This window comes from Anabas testudineus, chromosome 3 (genome assembly GCF_900324465.2).
Source record: "Anabas testudineus chromosome 3, fAnaTes1.2, whole genome shotgun sequence".
Taxonomy (NCBI): domain Eukaryota; kingdom Metazoa; phylum Chordata; class Actinopteri; order Anabantiformes; family Anabantidae; genus Anabas; species Anabas testudineus.
In genome coordinates, this window is record NC_046612.1 from 17,292,364 (window position 1) to 17,307,237 (window position 14,874).

Genomic DNA, 14,874 nt, shown 5'->3' on the forward strand with positions numbered 1-14,874 from the left:
AATTGTGACATTACTCTATGGGAGATGTTTCCAAACTGTTTTTGAGATGGAGACAAGAACCCTTTCAGGGTGAAAACACTGAACTGGTTTGTAAATGTTAATAATGTATTAAACAAATTCAATGTATTAAACAAATTCAATTCAATTCAGTTGATTTTATTTACAGTATATTGCACTAAATCAAAACAAGTGTCCTCTAAAGGCTCTTTACATAGTAAGGTAACATTATATGTTGCACTTTTATCAAGCTGGAAATCGTCTTTATCACATGGTGCAATATCAGAACATCAGTGTCAGAGGAGCAGCAGCTTCTGAACTTCAGGAGTGTACTGCCATCTGCTGGAAAACCACACGCTCAATGGAAATGGACTAACACACACGTCAGGACCAATCAGTAACATGTCGTGTTCTTTCTATTTATTACAAATCTTGTTGCCAAACATTTGTTTGTTTGTTTTTTATTTTTGTTTTATTTCTTTCTGTCCAGGCAGACATGGACCTCCACTTTTAAATGTGATTATGACCCAGCAATAAATTACTTGAAACTAATCTGGAACTAATGATTATTTTCATGATCAATTACTTTAATAACAATCTGAAAAAGTATTTAACTGATAAAAAAACTGAATCATGAACAACCTGTAAGTTAATGATTGATGAGAGTGGTTCCTGATTGAGGACTAGAGATTAGAAGTTAGAAAGCTGGGGGAGAGCAGGTCATGCTTCTGTCAGAAGTATCTGAAACAGAACCATGGCCACTTTTATCACTTGATTACATCTGGATTACTGTAATGTACTGTGTTTTGGAGTAAATCAATCTTCCCTTGCACGTCTCCAACTAGTCCAAAATGCAGCTGCTCGTCTTATGGTTGGGGCACGAAAAAAGGGAGCATATAACTCCCATCCTGGCATCTCATCACTGGTTGCATTTTAGAGTTAAATTTAAAATGCTTTTATTTGTTTTTAAATCTTTACACGGTCTTGCCCCCACTTATCTTGCTGAGCTACTTATCCCCTATGCTCCTTCCCGGTCTCTCAGGTCAGCTGACCAGCTTCTCCTGACAGTACCGAAGTCAAGGAGGAAGCCTAGGGGGGACAGAGCCCTTGCAGCACCCAAATTATAGAATGACCTAGCACTGCACATTAGGCAGGAACCTTCACTGTCGGTTTTTAAATCTTACTTGACTTATTTTTATTCACTGGCTTTTAATTCAGCATGAAGACTCTGTGTTTGTTCCTTTGTTTTATTCTTTTGTTTTTGTGTCATCTTAATTATTTTTCATTGTTTTAAGTATCGTCTTAATTGCTTAGTTTTTCTTTTGACTAGTTGTGTACAGTAATTTGGACAGCAAAGGCTGTTTTTAAAGGGCTTTATAAATAAAGTTGGCCGCTCTTTCTGTGCCCCCTTAATTAAGGTTACTTTCTGATCATGACCTGACCTTTGGGACAGGGTGTTGACAGAGGTGACGAGGTGAAATAAGGACCAAGTGAAGGACTACACCTCTCCATCACTAATTAACACTAAATCATTGATCTGAAACCTGCCTGACATGAGCATTATACTGCAGTATTGTTACCACTATAAGTTAAACTATTAAATAAGACGACAGACACGAACTGAAGACATGTGCCACTTTCTTGACCATGGTTTTCTATTCATTTAACGTTGCATTAACAGTTTTAGCGTCAGCTCAGCATCAGTCATCACATCTGTCGTCGCCATCATCTGTTTTAAGAAGCGGACATGTTGACGTCGTTTTCCCTTTAATTCACTCTTCTGTTTTTTTTTTTTTTTTTTTATGTCGGTGCTGTTCAGTCCAGAGCTGAGAGAAGCAGTGGATGGGAGAGAATGAGGAGAGGAGGGGGCAGACCACTCAGACAACACAACATATGTACCCACGAAGACGCAGACACACGCACCGACTCAACTCCAGCTTCAAACTTAAAGCCAACATGTTGCCTGAGCTGCTTTGACCGGAAACACCGACCGACGTCTTCGGATTTCTTGACAGAAACACAAGAGATACGCAGGTAAGCCGGTGACTCAGAGGTGAGGAGCTCTTCTTTCCACTGCGCGTCACATTTTTTCATGCGCAACCCTGCAGCGAGATCCTTCTGCACCGACGAGCTCTGGTCACATCTCGATGTGTCACATCACACGCACAGTTATGATGCAGGTGAAGGTCAGCGGTGTGGACTCACTCCAGGCTGCAGATCACACTGCTGGAAACAGACATGCAGATGTGCGGCTGCCTTTCAGCACCAAGGACAGAGCTCCGGAGACTGCTGCGCAGTTTGAAACCAGAGGCTTCAACCAGAGACACCACCACGATGGAGGTTCACGGTTTCTTATTCAGACTAGGGATAGACACATGTCAACGGAGAGCATCCTGAGAGCCTCAAAGTAAAAATGATTACATGTGCACTGTTATTTAAATCTTTATTTACACAGGCTGCTATGTCTGCAGACATGATACAAGATCACTCACAGGATGCTCAGTTGTCTTGTCACCAATATTTCAAGCCATAGAATTATAGTAAAAATGCTTACTGAAACCTAATATGTAAGATTTTAAGTTATTATAATGAACAATGCACAAAAGAAGTATGAAACAAACTGCTGACTAGTCCCCCTGTCTTCCCTGTTATAGAAAGCAGCATTGGCACATTTAATGTTTTGTCCAGTGAATAGTTCATTACTCTAATTACTAATGTGCTCAAAACACAAGCACCACTCCTGACCACATCGTTTCTCAAATGGAAGAACTTTGTTTTAGTGATGGTGCTAATGAGGGGTTTAAAACTTCGTCGTTTAGGTTTCTGTCATCACTCAGAAAATGACTCAGCCTTTTCACGCACTGTTCAGCATATTCTACAACAGAAGAGTTTCTCTGAGAGTTGAACCAAAATCACAGGCTGCTGTTTTTTTTCCAAACACTGACAATTAACTGCATGTTTCATGTAAACACAGCTGCTCACTAACACAATGACAATGCTTCACCATTTAAATATTGTATAAAACAAAACAGCAAGCGACAGTGAACCATCTGTTATTTTGTCTTTAACGGTGCTTTTCTCTTACTGATCATTTTGTCTCACATGTGCTCAATAAATCCAGTCTAATCTTCTGATTGACAGATGGACTGTGACACTGTTTTACAGGGGCTGATCATGGCAGCTGCAGGCATCCTGTGCTTCGCTTTGTGCATTGCCACCGTCCTCACCACTGGACTCGCCTGTCCTGAGCTATGTACCTGCTCAGATAAACATGGCCGTCATTTTGCCGACTGTGCCTACAAAGGCTTAACAGAAGTCCCAAACGATTTGCCTCCTAATGTTACGACTGTGAGTCTTTCTGCTAACAAGATCCGCTTGATACCAGTGGGAAGTTTTCACAATGTTGGCCAGGTGACATCGCTGTGGATGGCCCACAATGAGATAATGTCCATAGAACAAGGGACTCTTGCACAATTGGTTCAGCTGCGTAACTTCGACATCAGCCACAATAAGATCGTAGACTTTCCTTGGGAGGATCTGCAGAACCTCACAGCTCTGCAGCTGTTGAAGATGAACCACAACGAGATGGTCCACCTGCCGAGGGACGCCTTCTCTAACCTCAAAGACCTGAGATCCCTCCGGCTCAACAACAACAAAGTCATGACCATAGCTGAAGGCACGTTTGATGGTCTGGTGTCTTTGTCACATTTGCAGATCTACAGTAATCCATATGCGTGCACCTGCTCTCTCAACTGGCTCAGAGACTGGATTACAACAACCACAATCTCCATCGAGGAGAGGAATTTGATCGTTTGTGCAACTCCAGAGAAACTTAAAGGGGAAGTGATCGAGAAACTGCCTGAGTCAAAGTGCACAAGCCCAAATGTAACAATACGAACTGAGCCAAATATCCATAACACAACTTTCTACAAGGGCACTGCATTAGTCCTGTGGTGTGAATTTGAAGGAAGCCCAAAGCCACTGGTCATGTGGAATATTCGCAGCAAAAGCCTGAAGCAAGAGCTGGCTTTGTCGTTCACATGAGGAAGACTCAGCTGAAATAATCAAGGACCCCTTAGTGCCAAACCACCCTGTCAAAGTGTTTAATAATGGGACGCTCATAATTTCAAACCTCAGGAAAGAAGACGAAGGCAATTACAGCTGCTCAGCCACAAATGAGTTTGGGAGAGCAGAGGATTCGGTGTCAGTGGAGGTGGTGGCCCCACCAAAACCAACACTTATAAAACAAGTAACCACGACACCCACTTACACTAAAACACGGCCAGTTATACAACAAACAAACAACAAAATATCCGTGTTTGATTCTGTGCATCTTCCTGGTATAAAGAAAAAAGACATCATGGATGTCATGACAACAGTCCCGCCCTCTGCAGAGATTAATACTAAGTCTCATGAGGAGGCCACTAAATATCCGTCACATGTAAGTAAATGTGGCCTGACGGCAAATACAAGGTACATTTCCAGCCATGTTTTAAATGGGAGCCTGGATGATATCAAGCAGTACACGTTTGACTTTGGTGTCATTGCACTGGGGGTGTCAGAAACAGAGGCGACAGTGAGACTTAACCCTCTTCTCATTCCCAGAGACAAGAGCTCCGACCGGGCCAACACTGCTATCACATCTGGAAACTTCCACACCGACAGTGAAGAGAGGCTTTTAGATGCCTCTGAAAAAGTCCATTCCAACGGCCTATATCTGTGCATCACTGCCGATCGCAAACACTCGGCTGTGCAGTGGTCGAGGATCAAGGAAGGCGTCACCACGTATCTGTTTAGTGGTTTACGTCCTGGCACCAACTACTCCCTGTGCCTGACCTACAGGGGAGAGGACTGTGAGGTCCAGGTGCTGTTCACAACCAGGAGGAGGGTGCCTAACCTGCTCATCATCATCTCAGTCAGCATCTGCCTGCTGACTGTGTCTACCGTGCCCCTGCTCGGTGCAACTTGCTTCCACCTGGTGTACAAATATCGTAGCAAGACGTACAAGCTGATCCTGAAGGCCAAAGACCAGTACCACATGGAGAGGAATCTCACAGTGAACTTTAACATCCACGGACCTCACACCGAGTCTCAGAGGAAGATTAACGGCAGCCAGCTGGACGAGGAGGAGGGGGAGACGGAGAGCTGCGACGGGGAGAGAGAGGCAGATACAGAAGAAAGCGTGGTAACCGAGTCATTTACTTTGTCTCAGTGTAAGGGCAATTTACACGACTGTGAGGTAGGATCAGAGTATAGTGATAGGTTACCACTGGGAGCTGAAGCAGTGAATATTACAAACAATTACAAATATCCAAACCAGTAATTTTTTTTGTGTGGATGAATATTATTGTATGCATTGATTGTGGGTAAAACTGGATTTCCTTTCACTGCTTATGGTTTCCACCCCTAAAATGTACAGAAATAATAAAACAAGTCTCAAAATGTATTCACTGGCTTCAAACCAAACCCAAATCTGCAGCATTCAGTGACTGCAGATGCTTTCCAGACACATGCTTTAGGTAAATCTCCTCTAGGCTTGGTTCAGGCTGTAGCTGGAAACATCACGGCTTGTTTTCCTTTTTCTTAGGAGTTTCCATTATCTTATTTCTTACTGACTTGGTCAGTGACACAAGTTTGCACACAACATGCAAAATGTGTCTTATAAATCTGATAAGAGAAGTTAAATCAAAGCATTCATTCAGTATCTGTGCAGCTTCAGATTTGACTAAAATAGCATTGGTGTTTCAGGCTACTACTACTTACAAACAGCTTTAGTAACGCCAAAATACATAGATAGACAATCATGAGATGCATGGACCAGATATTTTTATTTTATTTCAGTAAGTGCAGTAAATCTTCTTCTTCTTACGAAGAACGTCTTGGACACTGACGACTGTCAACCCTGGAATATCAGTGGATAGATCTTTAAAGGCAGGAGATTTGACCTCTTGTGTGGTTTACATTTGAAGAAGCCTTTGTGGCAATTACATGAACCACATGAATCACTGAGAGCTGATGAAAAATGATGTGAAGTCTTTTGGCCAAAGAGGAAACATCACTGAACTTATGCATGTATGTTGGAGATTTAAGTTTTACAACGTGTTATAAACTCTCTACTACACTGTTAGTGTTGTGCTGCCAAGCCCAAGTTGTTGTCATCAGCACCTTCCTACAGGTAGAACTGTAAAAGGTTTCTGCAAAGGAAATCATTTAGCACATTTTATGAATTTTTTTATTGCCTTCATGTCCATTTACTTCTTAGACATGATCCTAATATACAGGCAGTTAAAACAAGAACCACAAACTGACCTTTGGACCTTCCATTCGATGTCAGGATGAAGATAGCAGTTATCAAAATACATTGTGTTAAAAACTTTAGCAAAGCTTGTGCGTACTGTAGCAAGTAAAACAAGTAAACTACCTAACTGTAACTGGAGCTGCTCGGTAAATTTGCGCTGTTGTATTAGAAATGCAGATTCTTAAAAATGCACAAAATGAATCATCTCATAAGAGAGATTCAGTGTTTGTTTAGAAATGTGTCATGTGCTGCAGCTGTGAGCTCTTTGTCCAGTTATATTATGAACAGTTCCTATAATCATAACCGTCTTCACTAAAACAAACTTGGTGTTTTAAATAGGCTCTCTGTCATGCTGGTGAAAGCTCTTACAGTATGAGTGTCTATGTGAAGCCGTTGCTCTGCTGTATCTGGGTCACATGTCCGTCCGGTGGTATTTTCCAGAGTACTGTGTTAGACAATCTGCATGCTGCATGTTTTCGTGAAATGCTTTATGCTGTGTTTTGTGTTTATACTCGTGACTCAAATAAGAACGTTGGGTCTGTGTGTGCGGCTGTTTTTCAGTTTTATACCCCTGTAGGAAAATGAACTATGTTTTTACCAAAGTGTGTCAATGTTTGTACCAACACCGACTCCTATGTGCCTCAATAAAGTTTGAACAAAATAATACTGATAACAGTTTTTTCCTTTTTATGTCTACAGCATTAAAAGCAATAAGTTTGCTACTTGTGCAAAAAGCGCATCATAATCAAAGGTGTCTGGATAATAAAATGACAAATTGATTAAAAAAAAGTAGGATATACTATAACTAAACTAACATAAATAATGTTACACAGAACAAAAAACATCTTGGAAGTTCAAATAGACTAGAACTAGTTTAGTGATTTAAAGAGGGAACAATTAAGGAACTAATAGACACTCCACAAACAAGTAATATAGATTAAGTCATAGTTACGTATTTAATGTAATACTGTAGAAGTTTATTTGCATTTCTGTTAAAACAGTATATATGGGGAAAAGTACTGTACAAGAAAAAACACTATCCTGTCCTCTGAATACAGCATGTGATGATACTGTGGACTAAAGCAGTTGTTAATTCAGTGATTCATCAGTGATTATTACACATTTGTGCTTAATACATGTTGCTAGAATTTTTACCATTTATGATATTAAGTCCTCTGAAACAGAGAACATACTGAGAAGTACAGTATGTGCTGACAGCTGCATTAACCTGGGGCAAAAATAGACCCTGGCCCTTTATCGACCTCCTACTGTACTGTAGGACTGACGCTGACATTGATCTACACCGTCAGTCTGTGCACTGTTCATGTCTCTGAACTATTGGACACACATGATAAAATTAAAGATTTGTCATCATACTTATGTTTGATTTTTGAATTTCAGCTTCTATTTTAAGTTACTATTTACGTGCCAGACCATTGTTTTTAGAAGTCGTTGAGCGTCAGGGACTAAACCACGTCTCACAGTCCTGCACTATGACATGCACAGTGAAGAGTGACCCACATCTCCAGCTTACATAAACACCAATGAATGAAAAGACGTCACACAGAATAAAGTGGGATTTGCTCACAGTGTCATATCCACCTAACCAGATTTTATTTGGCCTATACTGACAACTTGACTATTTAGGATCAGGATCTCAGTCAGTGTTATCTTCAGTTGCTGGATTTTCAGTGGGCTGATCTGGATCCACAGTCGGCCTGCTGGACTCCGTCTTACTACCTTTCTTGAAGCTGTGGTTGGGGGTGCCATTCAGGGCGCTGTCTGCGGTCTGCCGTGTCTGGAAGTGCTTCCTAGAGCCCAGCAGGGAGGGGTTGTTGACCAATGTATAAAGCAGCTGCCAGCGAGAACGAAGCCTCCTGCTTTTGGCCGCCTTGCTGACGCTATTCTGAATCCCTGAAAACATGGAGCAGGCTGTCAGAGCAGGGAAAGACAAGGGGAGGTTTGCTTTTTTGATTTGAAAATCATGTCACAGTGATGATCATGTATTATACATTAAACAGCATAGTCCAGGATCCTTGAAGAACACACATATATCCATGTACAGGTGTGTGTTTGTGTTTGTGTGTATAGTTCAGGGTCTGTACCTTCTTCTGCATCTCTTATTTTCTGTCCAGCACTGCCACCTTCCATCATAATGTCCAGCAGCACACCACAGAAAGCCTTCATTACTGGGTGTGACTGGCTGACCTCCACCTTTAAAAAGTGGGTGTAGTATCTGTAGGCTGGATGGGGTCAAAGGTCACAAAGCAGTATTAAACTCTGTCAAAAAACACATTCTACTCTGTGCCTTCATGTTTTTCTTTGGCCACCTAACCTAAACGTCATATTAAACTGTTAGTGCTACTGTATCTGTCACCAGCAAATAATTTGTCCTAATAAAAAGTAGCACGAATTTGTCCTGCATGCTTTCAGGCTTTCTGGTAGCCACAGCCTGATAGCTGACTCACTGTGAGACAGAAACCACATTATACGTTTCAAGTCATTTTCAAAAACATGTGATTATACCTGGGTCATAGGACTCAGCAGTGCGGTGCAGCAAACTGATGTCAATACGACCGAAATGGATGATGTTGTACAAAGCTGTTATCACCATTCTCCATATTGCGACTATCTGTCCCACCACAGTGTTGATAAGGAACAGCAGGTACGTCAGGAGATACAGACTCTCTCTGTTAAAAAAAAAGAAAGTATTTCAGAAAGAAATTAGGATGATAAATACAATAGATGCCACATAGAAACTGTAGCTAAGATTTTCTTTATTCTGGTAAAAGGGCACGAGGCAGAGTTTACACACGAATCTTCAGCAGCCAGGAGACTCTCACCCTCCATCACTAACGGCTGAGGTATTCTTACAGTAATTATCAAAGTCTAAACTTCGTTCCAATTAATGAGCAGCAACAGGCTTCACATACCTGTTGTTCAGGTCTCTTGTTCCAGATTCCTTTTTGATAAAGGCAAACTTAGCAGTCAGGTGTTGAAGCACTGTAGCCAGTGTCAGGGTGACCCAGACCGGCCTGAGGCATTGCAAATATGGAAAATGCAAAAAAATAAAAGTCATGTAGTGTGTGAGGATTTGATCGTTAACAAAAAAGGCTATGTGAAAAGAAGAAGGCTCACCATGCCTTTCCTGCAATTTTAAAGGCGATGAGGTTATGACCATAAACAACAGGGATAATCATCAAAAACACCAGGAACAAAAAGCAGATGAAAAACACAACAGTCTGGATTCCCAGTCCTGCCAAGACAGCACACAATTAGAACAGTTTTAATTAAAACATCTTTCCACAGCTAGGTTTTCTTTGACAGTTGATGTCAGCATAAATGTCATCATTAGGATTATATATACTGCAGTTCAGTTTGTTTAAACTTTACCGAGGCAGGTGATTGCAGCCTGGTATCCTGTCAAGCCCATCCAACAGACAACACCAGGCTTAGATGGACTGATGGTCTTCGGGCTGTTATAGAGGTTGTAAACGTCTCCCTTATACAGTCCTTTCAGGTTTGACCTGGAATAAATTAAAGCAGTGATCCACCAGGCAAAAAATCAACCTACAAAAGGTAGCCGACTTGTAAAACATTATTTCTCTGTGACCAGTGACCAGTAACTCTTATCTGTGGGGTTTTAACAGACTTACCTATGAAGTACCATGGATTTCATGATCATGACGAGACTGACCAAACAAGACAAGGTGACCGCGCAGAGGTAGCACACTAACAAACAAACATTAGCGTTAAATAAACAGTTTGGTTTCTTTAAAAGCACACATTTTGATGAAGTGCTCTGACTGCACGCACCTTCCAACAACCAGGTATAGAAAGTCACAATTTTCACAACCTCCATCCTGTCTTCTGAAAGCACGATCCCGAACCCCATCAGCAGGAAGGCGATGTTTTCATCAATACCAGCGCGAACAATGTGCAGAGTGGGGACCACCAGGACGACCAGCAGCAATGCAGTCTGAAGGGTGAAACAAAGAGGTTTTACCAAGACTACGTGTTGCATTTACAGTGTGCTGCTCAATAATAAACAGCAGTGAATGCATTACATTTCCTTCTTACACTTACTTACATGATAGATTGCCACTACAGCAACAAATGCAGACACCACCAGCTTCAGTGGCAAACAAAACACTGGAAGACAAGAGGAGGTAATTATGGGAAACTCCTCTGTCACAATAGACCTTATTTGTGCAGCTGCCAACGATTCAGCTTTAAATAAGTTACTGTCACTGTGTCAGTAAAGAAAATAACTATGAAACAGCTTCTGTGAGAGCACTCACCTTTCTCAGGTACGTAAATGTAGCTCTTCAGCACCTCCAGTATTCTCTCTGCCAGAGTTGGTTTCTCTGTTGAAGAGCTCCAGTACATAAACACAGCAAACGAATCACATTGGGCACATGTACAATGAATGTTTGTCTTTTTAATTATAATATGATCACCACAAATCAAGTTTCAACATACAGTACATTAACAGATCATTTTCATTTAGTGTCACTAAAGCAGAAACACATTATTTCCTGAATGAGAGGTCAGTCCTACCTGACAGATGAAGACTTTCTCCTGAGAAGTGACTTCACATAGTCGGTATAGTAGCTGCTGTCAAGGTCCTGTAACCAAAAGGATTAGACTTTATTTCAACATTTATAACAATATTCCCATTCATGATTTCACTTCGATTCACTCATACAGTTCTCCATGAAACTGGAGAAAAGAAGAAGTCAATCATAATAAAAGTTTAGGAATCTATTTACTGAACTTCGCTCATCCATCTGTTTGATGCAATTTAATGATGTGGTTAATATTTTGGTTTGCAAACAGGCTTACATGTTGGTATTTTAACATGTTTCCATCTGTCAGTGACAAAAACATTTGCTACATTTTTATGAAAAATACAAATTTCACACTGAGCTGGCGAAAAAATCTTTTTTAACTTCAGATGAGAAATTAATTACAGGCGGACTGGACAATTTGTTGAATAACAGTAAATATTTTTAGCTGTAATAAGTACTAAGGCGGGGCTGAAAACTTCTACCATCTACCCGATAATCAGTTAATCATCTGTTTTCCACTATTTAAATATCCTCACACTTAAAGTGATGCTGTGCTTTTTCACCCAAACTTGCTCATCTCTTCGTTATCCCCAATCAGTCACAATAATTCAATCATCCTCATTTACCAAATAGCTTCACATACTATTCAGCAGACTTGTTGCTGCAGCCCAGCCTGCTTCACCTGTCCTATTCACCTATTGCCTACTACACACTCAGATTTTTTCAAGTCTCCCCACCTCACCAAACAAAATAAATCCTATTTGAATGGGGCTTTAGGAGGGTTCAGCATTATTTCAAGGTGACAACATTTTTTTGTTATTCTGTGGGTTGTTTGTAACATTAATACTGTGCATTCCTTAAAATAAACACTGGGAGCTTGAATCAGTGTTTCATAACACCATCGCTTTCAATAAAGGAGCAATAACAATTCAATTTCTGGCAAAAGTAAATAAAAAAATAAAAGAAAAACATGAAGTAGAAGTTTGAATGATAAGTGACTGAATGTGATGGTTTCCCTGTTTATTATTTTCATCACAGGGAGTTTTTTAATCTGAATCATTGATGGAGACTGTAGACAGATTAAACCTGCTGTTTAAACAAAAACCCTGTTGTTTTAATATGGTTGAAAGGGAAAAAAATTCACCTCTCTCGTCATAATCTGCTCAAGGATACTAAGTTAAACCCACTTTATTGCACAAGCTGCTTAGAGTAATCGTAGTTATGCTTTACATAGCTGAAATTCATGCTTCTTAATTTACTTGCACCAGAGGCGTAATGCAAAATGTTCTATTTGTATGTTGGTGTCGTCATTCTGACTTTTCTCACCTCATCAGTCTTTGGTCCTTTAACAAACAATAAAGGAAACTGGACGCAGAGGTACGCCAGACAGGCCATCTGAGGCAGACTTCCAAGCAGAGCATAGTACTTATAGATCTGTGAAGAGGAAGAAGTCAAAGTCTCAATAGTCCATTGAGGAATGTTACACATTAATGAATGAGTACATTCATTATACTCCTGCTTTATCATGTTATATGATGATCTATTTCTACTGCAGGAACTGAGTTTTATTGTCTACATCTATGCAAAATAAACGTGGTATCAGATTCTCACCTCTGGAGACTTTGGGCAGTCAAACTTCTGCCACACCAGGACCCCGAAGTGAGTGAAGGAAAGAGCTGTCCCGAACACATAACCTGTTTTTAGCTGCAGTGTGCCGCAGACCAGCAGAGGATAATACAGAACTGGATAGTAGAATATGGCAACGATCTTCATGTACTCTGACAAACAAGCGATACAAGAGAGGAGAGTATCATGATGCTGTCAAAACAGAAAACACAGCTGCCTCGTAACCAACAGTCTGATCTAGTGGCTGTTATCACTGGGGGCACCAGAATCTTAAATTAAACCAGCACAGACCAGTTATTAATTTGAATATAGGTACCATTTTGTAAAAAATGTTTATATAAAATCTACCCTTCGTTATCATCACAGCACTATAACAGCACTTTTATATATATTTATTTATATATAAACCTTTTATTTCCACTGGAGTGTCTTTGGAGAAAGGCAGAGGGTCCGGGGCGATGACCAACATTGCCAGCTTGCTGAACACCAGTCCATAAACAGCCATGACCAGGCCTTTTTGCTGAGTCTGGTCCAGGAAGTTGTTTGGACTATGACATCATACAGAAACATTTTGATAAAATAAGACAAACATGCAATCTAAAGTCCCATTTCTATGTGTAATTCCCTGATTCACCTGAAAATACTGGAGGATCCTCTGGCAAATCCTTGACAGAATTTGTTTTTCCTGGTGAGAGCTGCCAGGATTAACATGATCACCAGCTACAGAGAAAAATAAAACTCATCAGGACCTGTGTATGCCTCATCCCAAACAGCACTCCTATTAGAGTTATAACAATATAGTTTTCATAATTCATGTTGGACTGAAACATACTGAAAGATGAAATAAATCTAATCACTGATTCCCAGCTGACAGACATTTATCATAACTAGGACAATGACACATGCGGTTTAAACACGGATTTCACATTTAAACTCAAATCTGAAAATAAAGCATGTCCTTAACTCATATACCTGAAAACATCTTATTGTACCGCTCTACTGAGGAATGAAGACACGGCCTGTTTTTCTTAACGCTTTATAAAGTGCATACACTCAAAACTAAATGAGCGGTCAGTGGGCCCAGGGTATAATCATCTGTTATTTGGTCATTTTACATCTTTTGCCTTGTATTGTTTTAACAGCCCAACCTTAGTTCCTACACATGGCAGATCCCAGAGTGAATTCCTGTATGTTTTTCAGATACGTATCATTTAAAGAACCTCATTTTTAAAAAGGCATTCTTCAGACCACATGTCTCGTTATTTCGGATTAGCTGGAGTGATTCAGCTTGGTTTATTATCTACTGAACGAGGAAATAGTCCATGTCCATTTAAAATAAAGGTATGAGGGGCTCTCTTGACCAAGTTAAAGAGGCTCTCAGTCGTAATTGGCTGAAGACAAAATGAGAGCAAACATAATTAAGTTTGACATCATTATGAAGCAAAGACAGCTGATGGGTTCAGAAGCATTTAATGGAAGATCAAAATAACTTCTACTTCTACTGTATTCAACTTTAGTTTGGCTCTGAAGGAAAACAGTGGAGTAGTTTCAGTGTTGTAGTTCAGTCATTTGCACAAACTCTTCATAGCTCACATTTCCAGTCTGGTTGTAGCTAATGTCTGGACTGATGTGGATTTAGTCATCACTACATTTGAACTGGTTACTATGAAGGGACTAGTTGTTTATTCATACATAAACCCAATAACTGCTATGATATTGTCAACTGAATTAACAAATGTACTTTTAGACTGATGGATAAAAGATCTAAATAATAACAAAAAATCATAAAATGTTGTAAACTTGTTTTCTATTTTAAACTTTGTCATCTCACCCTCTCTGTTATGATCATAATCACGGCCACTAGAGGGCTCATGAGCAGGCACTTGCTAAAAAACACTGCTGTTATCACTTTCCTTGGAAAAACAGACATAGGATCATTTCTTTTTACTTGAGTCTACTCACAGATATCGACAGCATGCATGTGTGGAAAAGACTCTCGTCTGCTGTGGGGTAACATGGCAAAATAGTTCTGTAACAAAAAGGAAAATAATTAAACAAATCTGGTAAAATCTGGAAAAAAATCACTTTGATTATTCAAATTCACAACAAACCTGCAACTATCAAACCTGATTTTGAGATTTCAAAATGCATTAACGGGGTAAACCATGAAATCATGAAGTCAGCAGCGATCACCATAAACACATTAACAAGTGAACAGAAACAGAATCTGTTTTTTTAACACTAGAAACTGAAAATATCTTAAGAGGAGTTTGATACTTACTCTTTGGGTGGTTTGGTTGGCTCTGCTTTGTTCGAGTACCAGTCTGAATAGTCATAGTAAGAATATTCAAAAGGCTCCAACTCGACCTTGCTTTGATTCAT

At 40.1% G+C, this 14,874-nt stretch overlaps 1 protein-coding gene and 1 pseudogene across 1 annotated transcript; one reads left to right on the forward strand and one right to left on the reverse strand.

Moving 5' to 3' along the window:
* Positions 1–1,879: 1,879 nt before the first annotated feature.
* Positions 1,880–6,945, forward strand: LOC113174541 (annotated as a pseudogene).
* A 1,007-nt stretch (positions 6,946–7,952) lies between these two features.
* On the reverse strand, positions 7,953–14,874 carry LOC113174647 (receptor for retinol uptake stra6-like). Its single transcript, XM_026378727.1, has 17 exons — positions 14,774–14,874; positions 14,455–14,521; positions 13,127–13,212; positions 12,901–13,040; positions 12,478–12,644; positions 12,193–12,300; positions 10,856–10,923; positions 10,597–10,673; positions 10,386–10,447; positions 10,112–10,274; positions 9,952–10,027; positions 9,689–9,822; positions 9,434–9,551; positions 9,229–9,330; positions 8,822–8,985; positions 8,401–8,538; positions 7,953–8,209 (listed from the first exon to the last, which is right to left on the reverse strand). Exons 1-17 carry the CDS (start codon positions 14,872–14,874, stop codon positions 7,953–7,955), a joined length of 2,028 nt encoding a protein of 675 aa, XP_026234512.1.

Excerpts from the sequence above, each read along its gene's own strand:
- LOC113174647 (XM_026378727.1), bottom strand. The coding sequence starts at position 14,874 with ATGAATCAAAGCAAGGTCGAGTTGGAGCCTTTTGAATATTCTTACTAT. Across the intron at positions 10,275-10,385 it reads CTGTAGTGGCAATCTATCAT|ACTGCATTGCTGCTGGTCGT; the intron begins GTAAGTAAGTGT and ends TTCACCCTTCAG. Across the intron at positions 10,028-10,111 it reads CTATACCTGGTTGTTGGAAG|TGTGCTACCTCTGCGCGGTC; the intron begins GTGCGTGCAGTC and ends TTTGTTTGTTAG.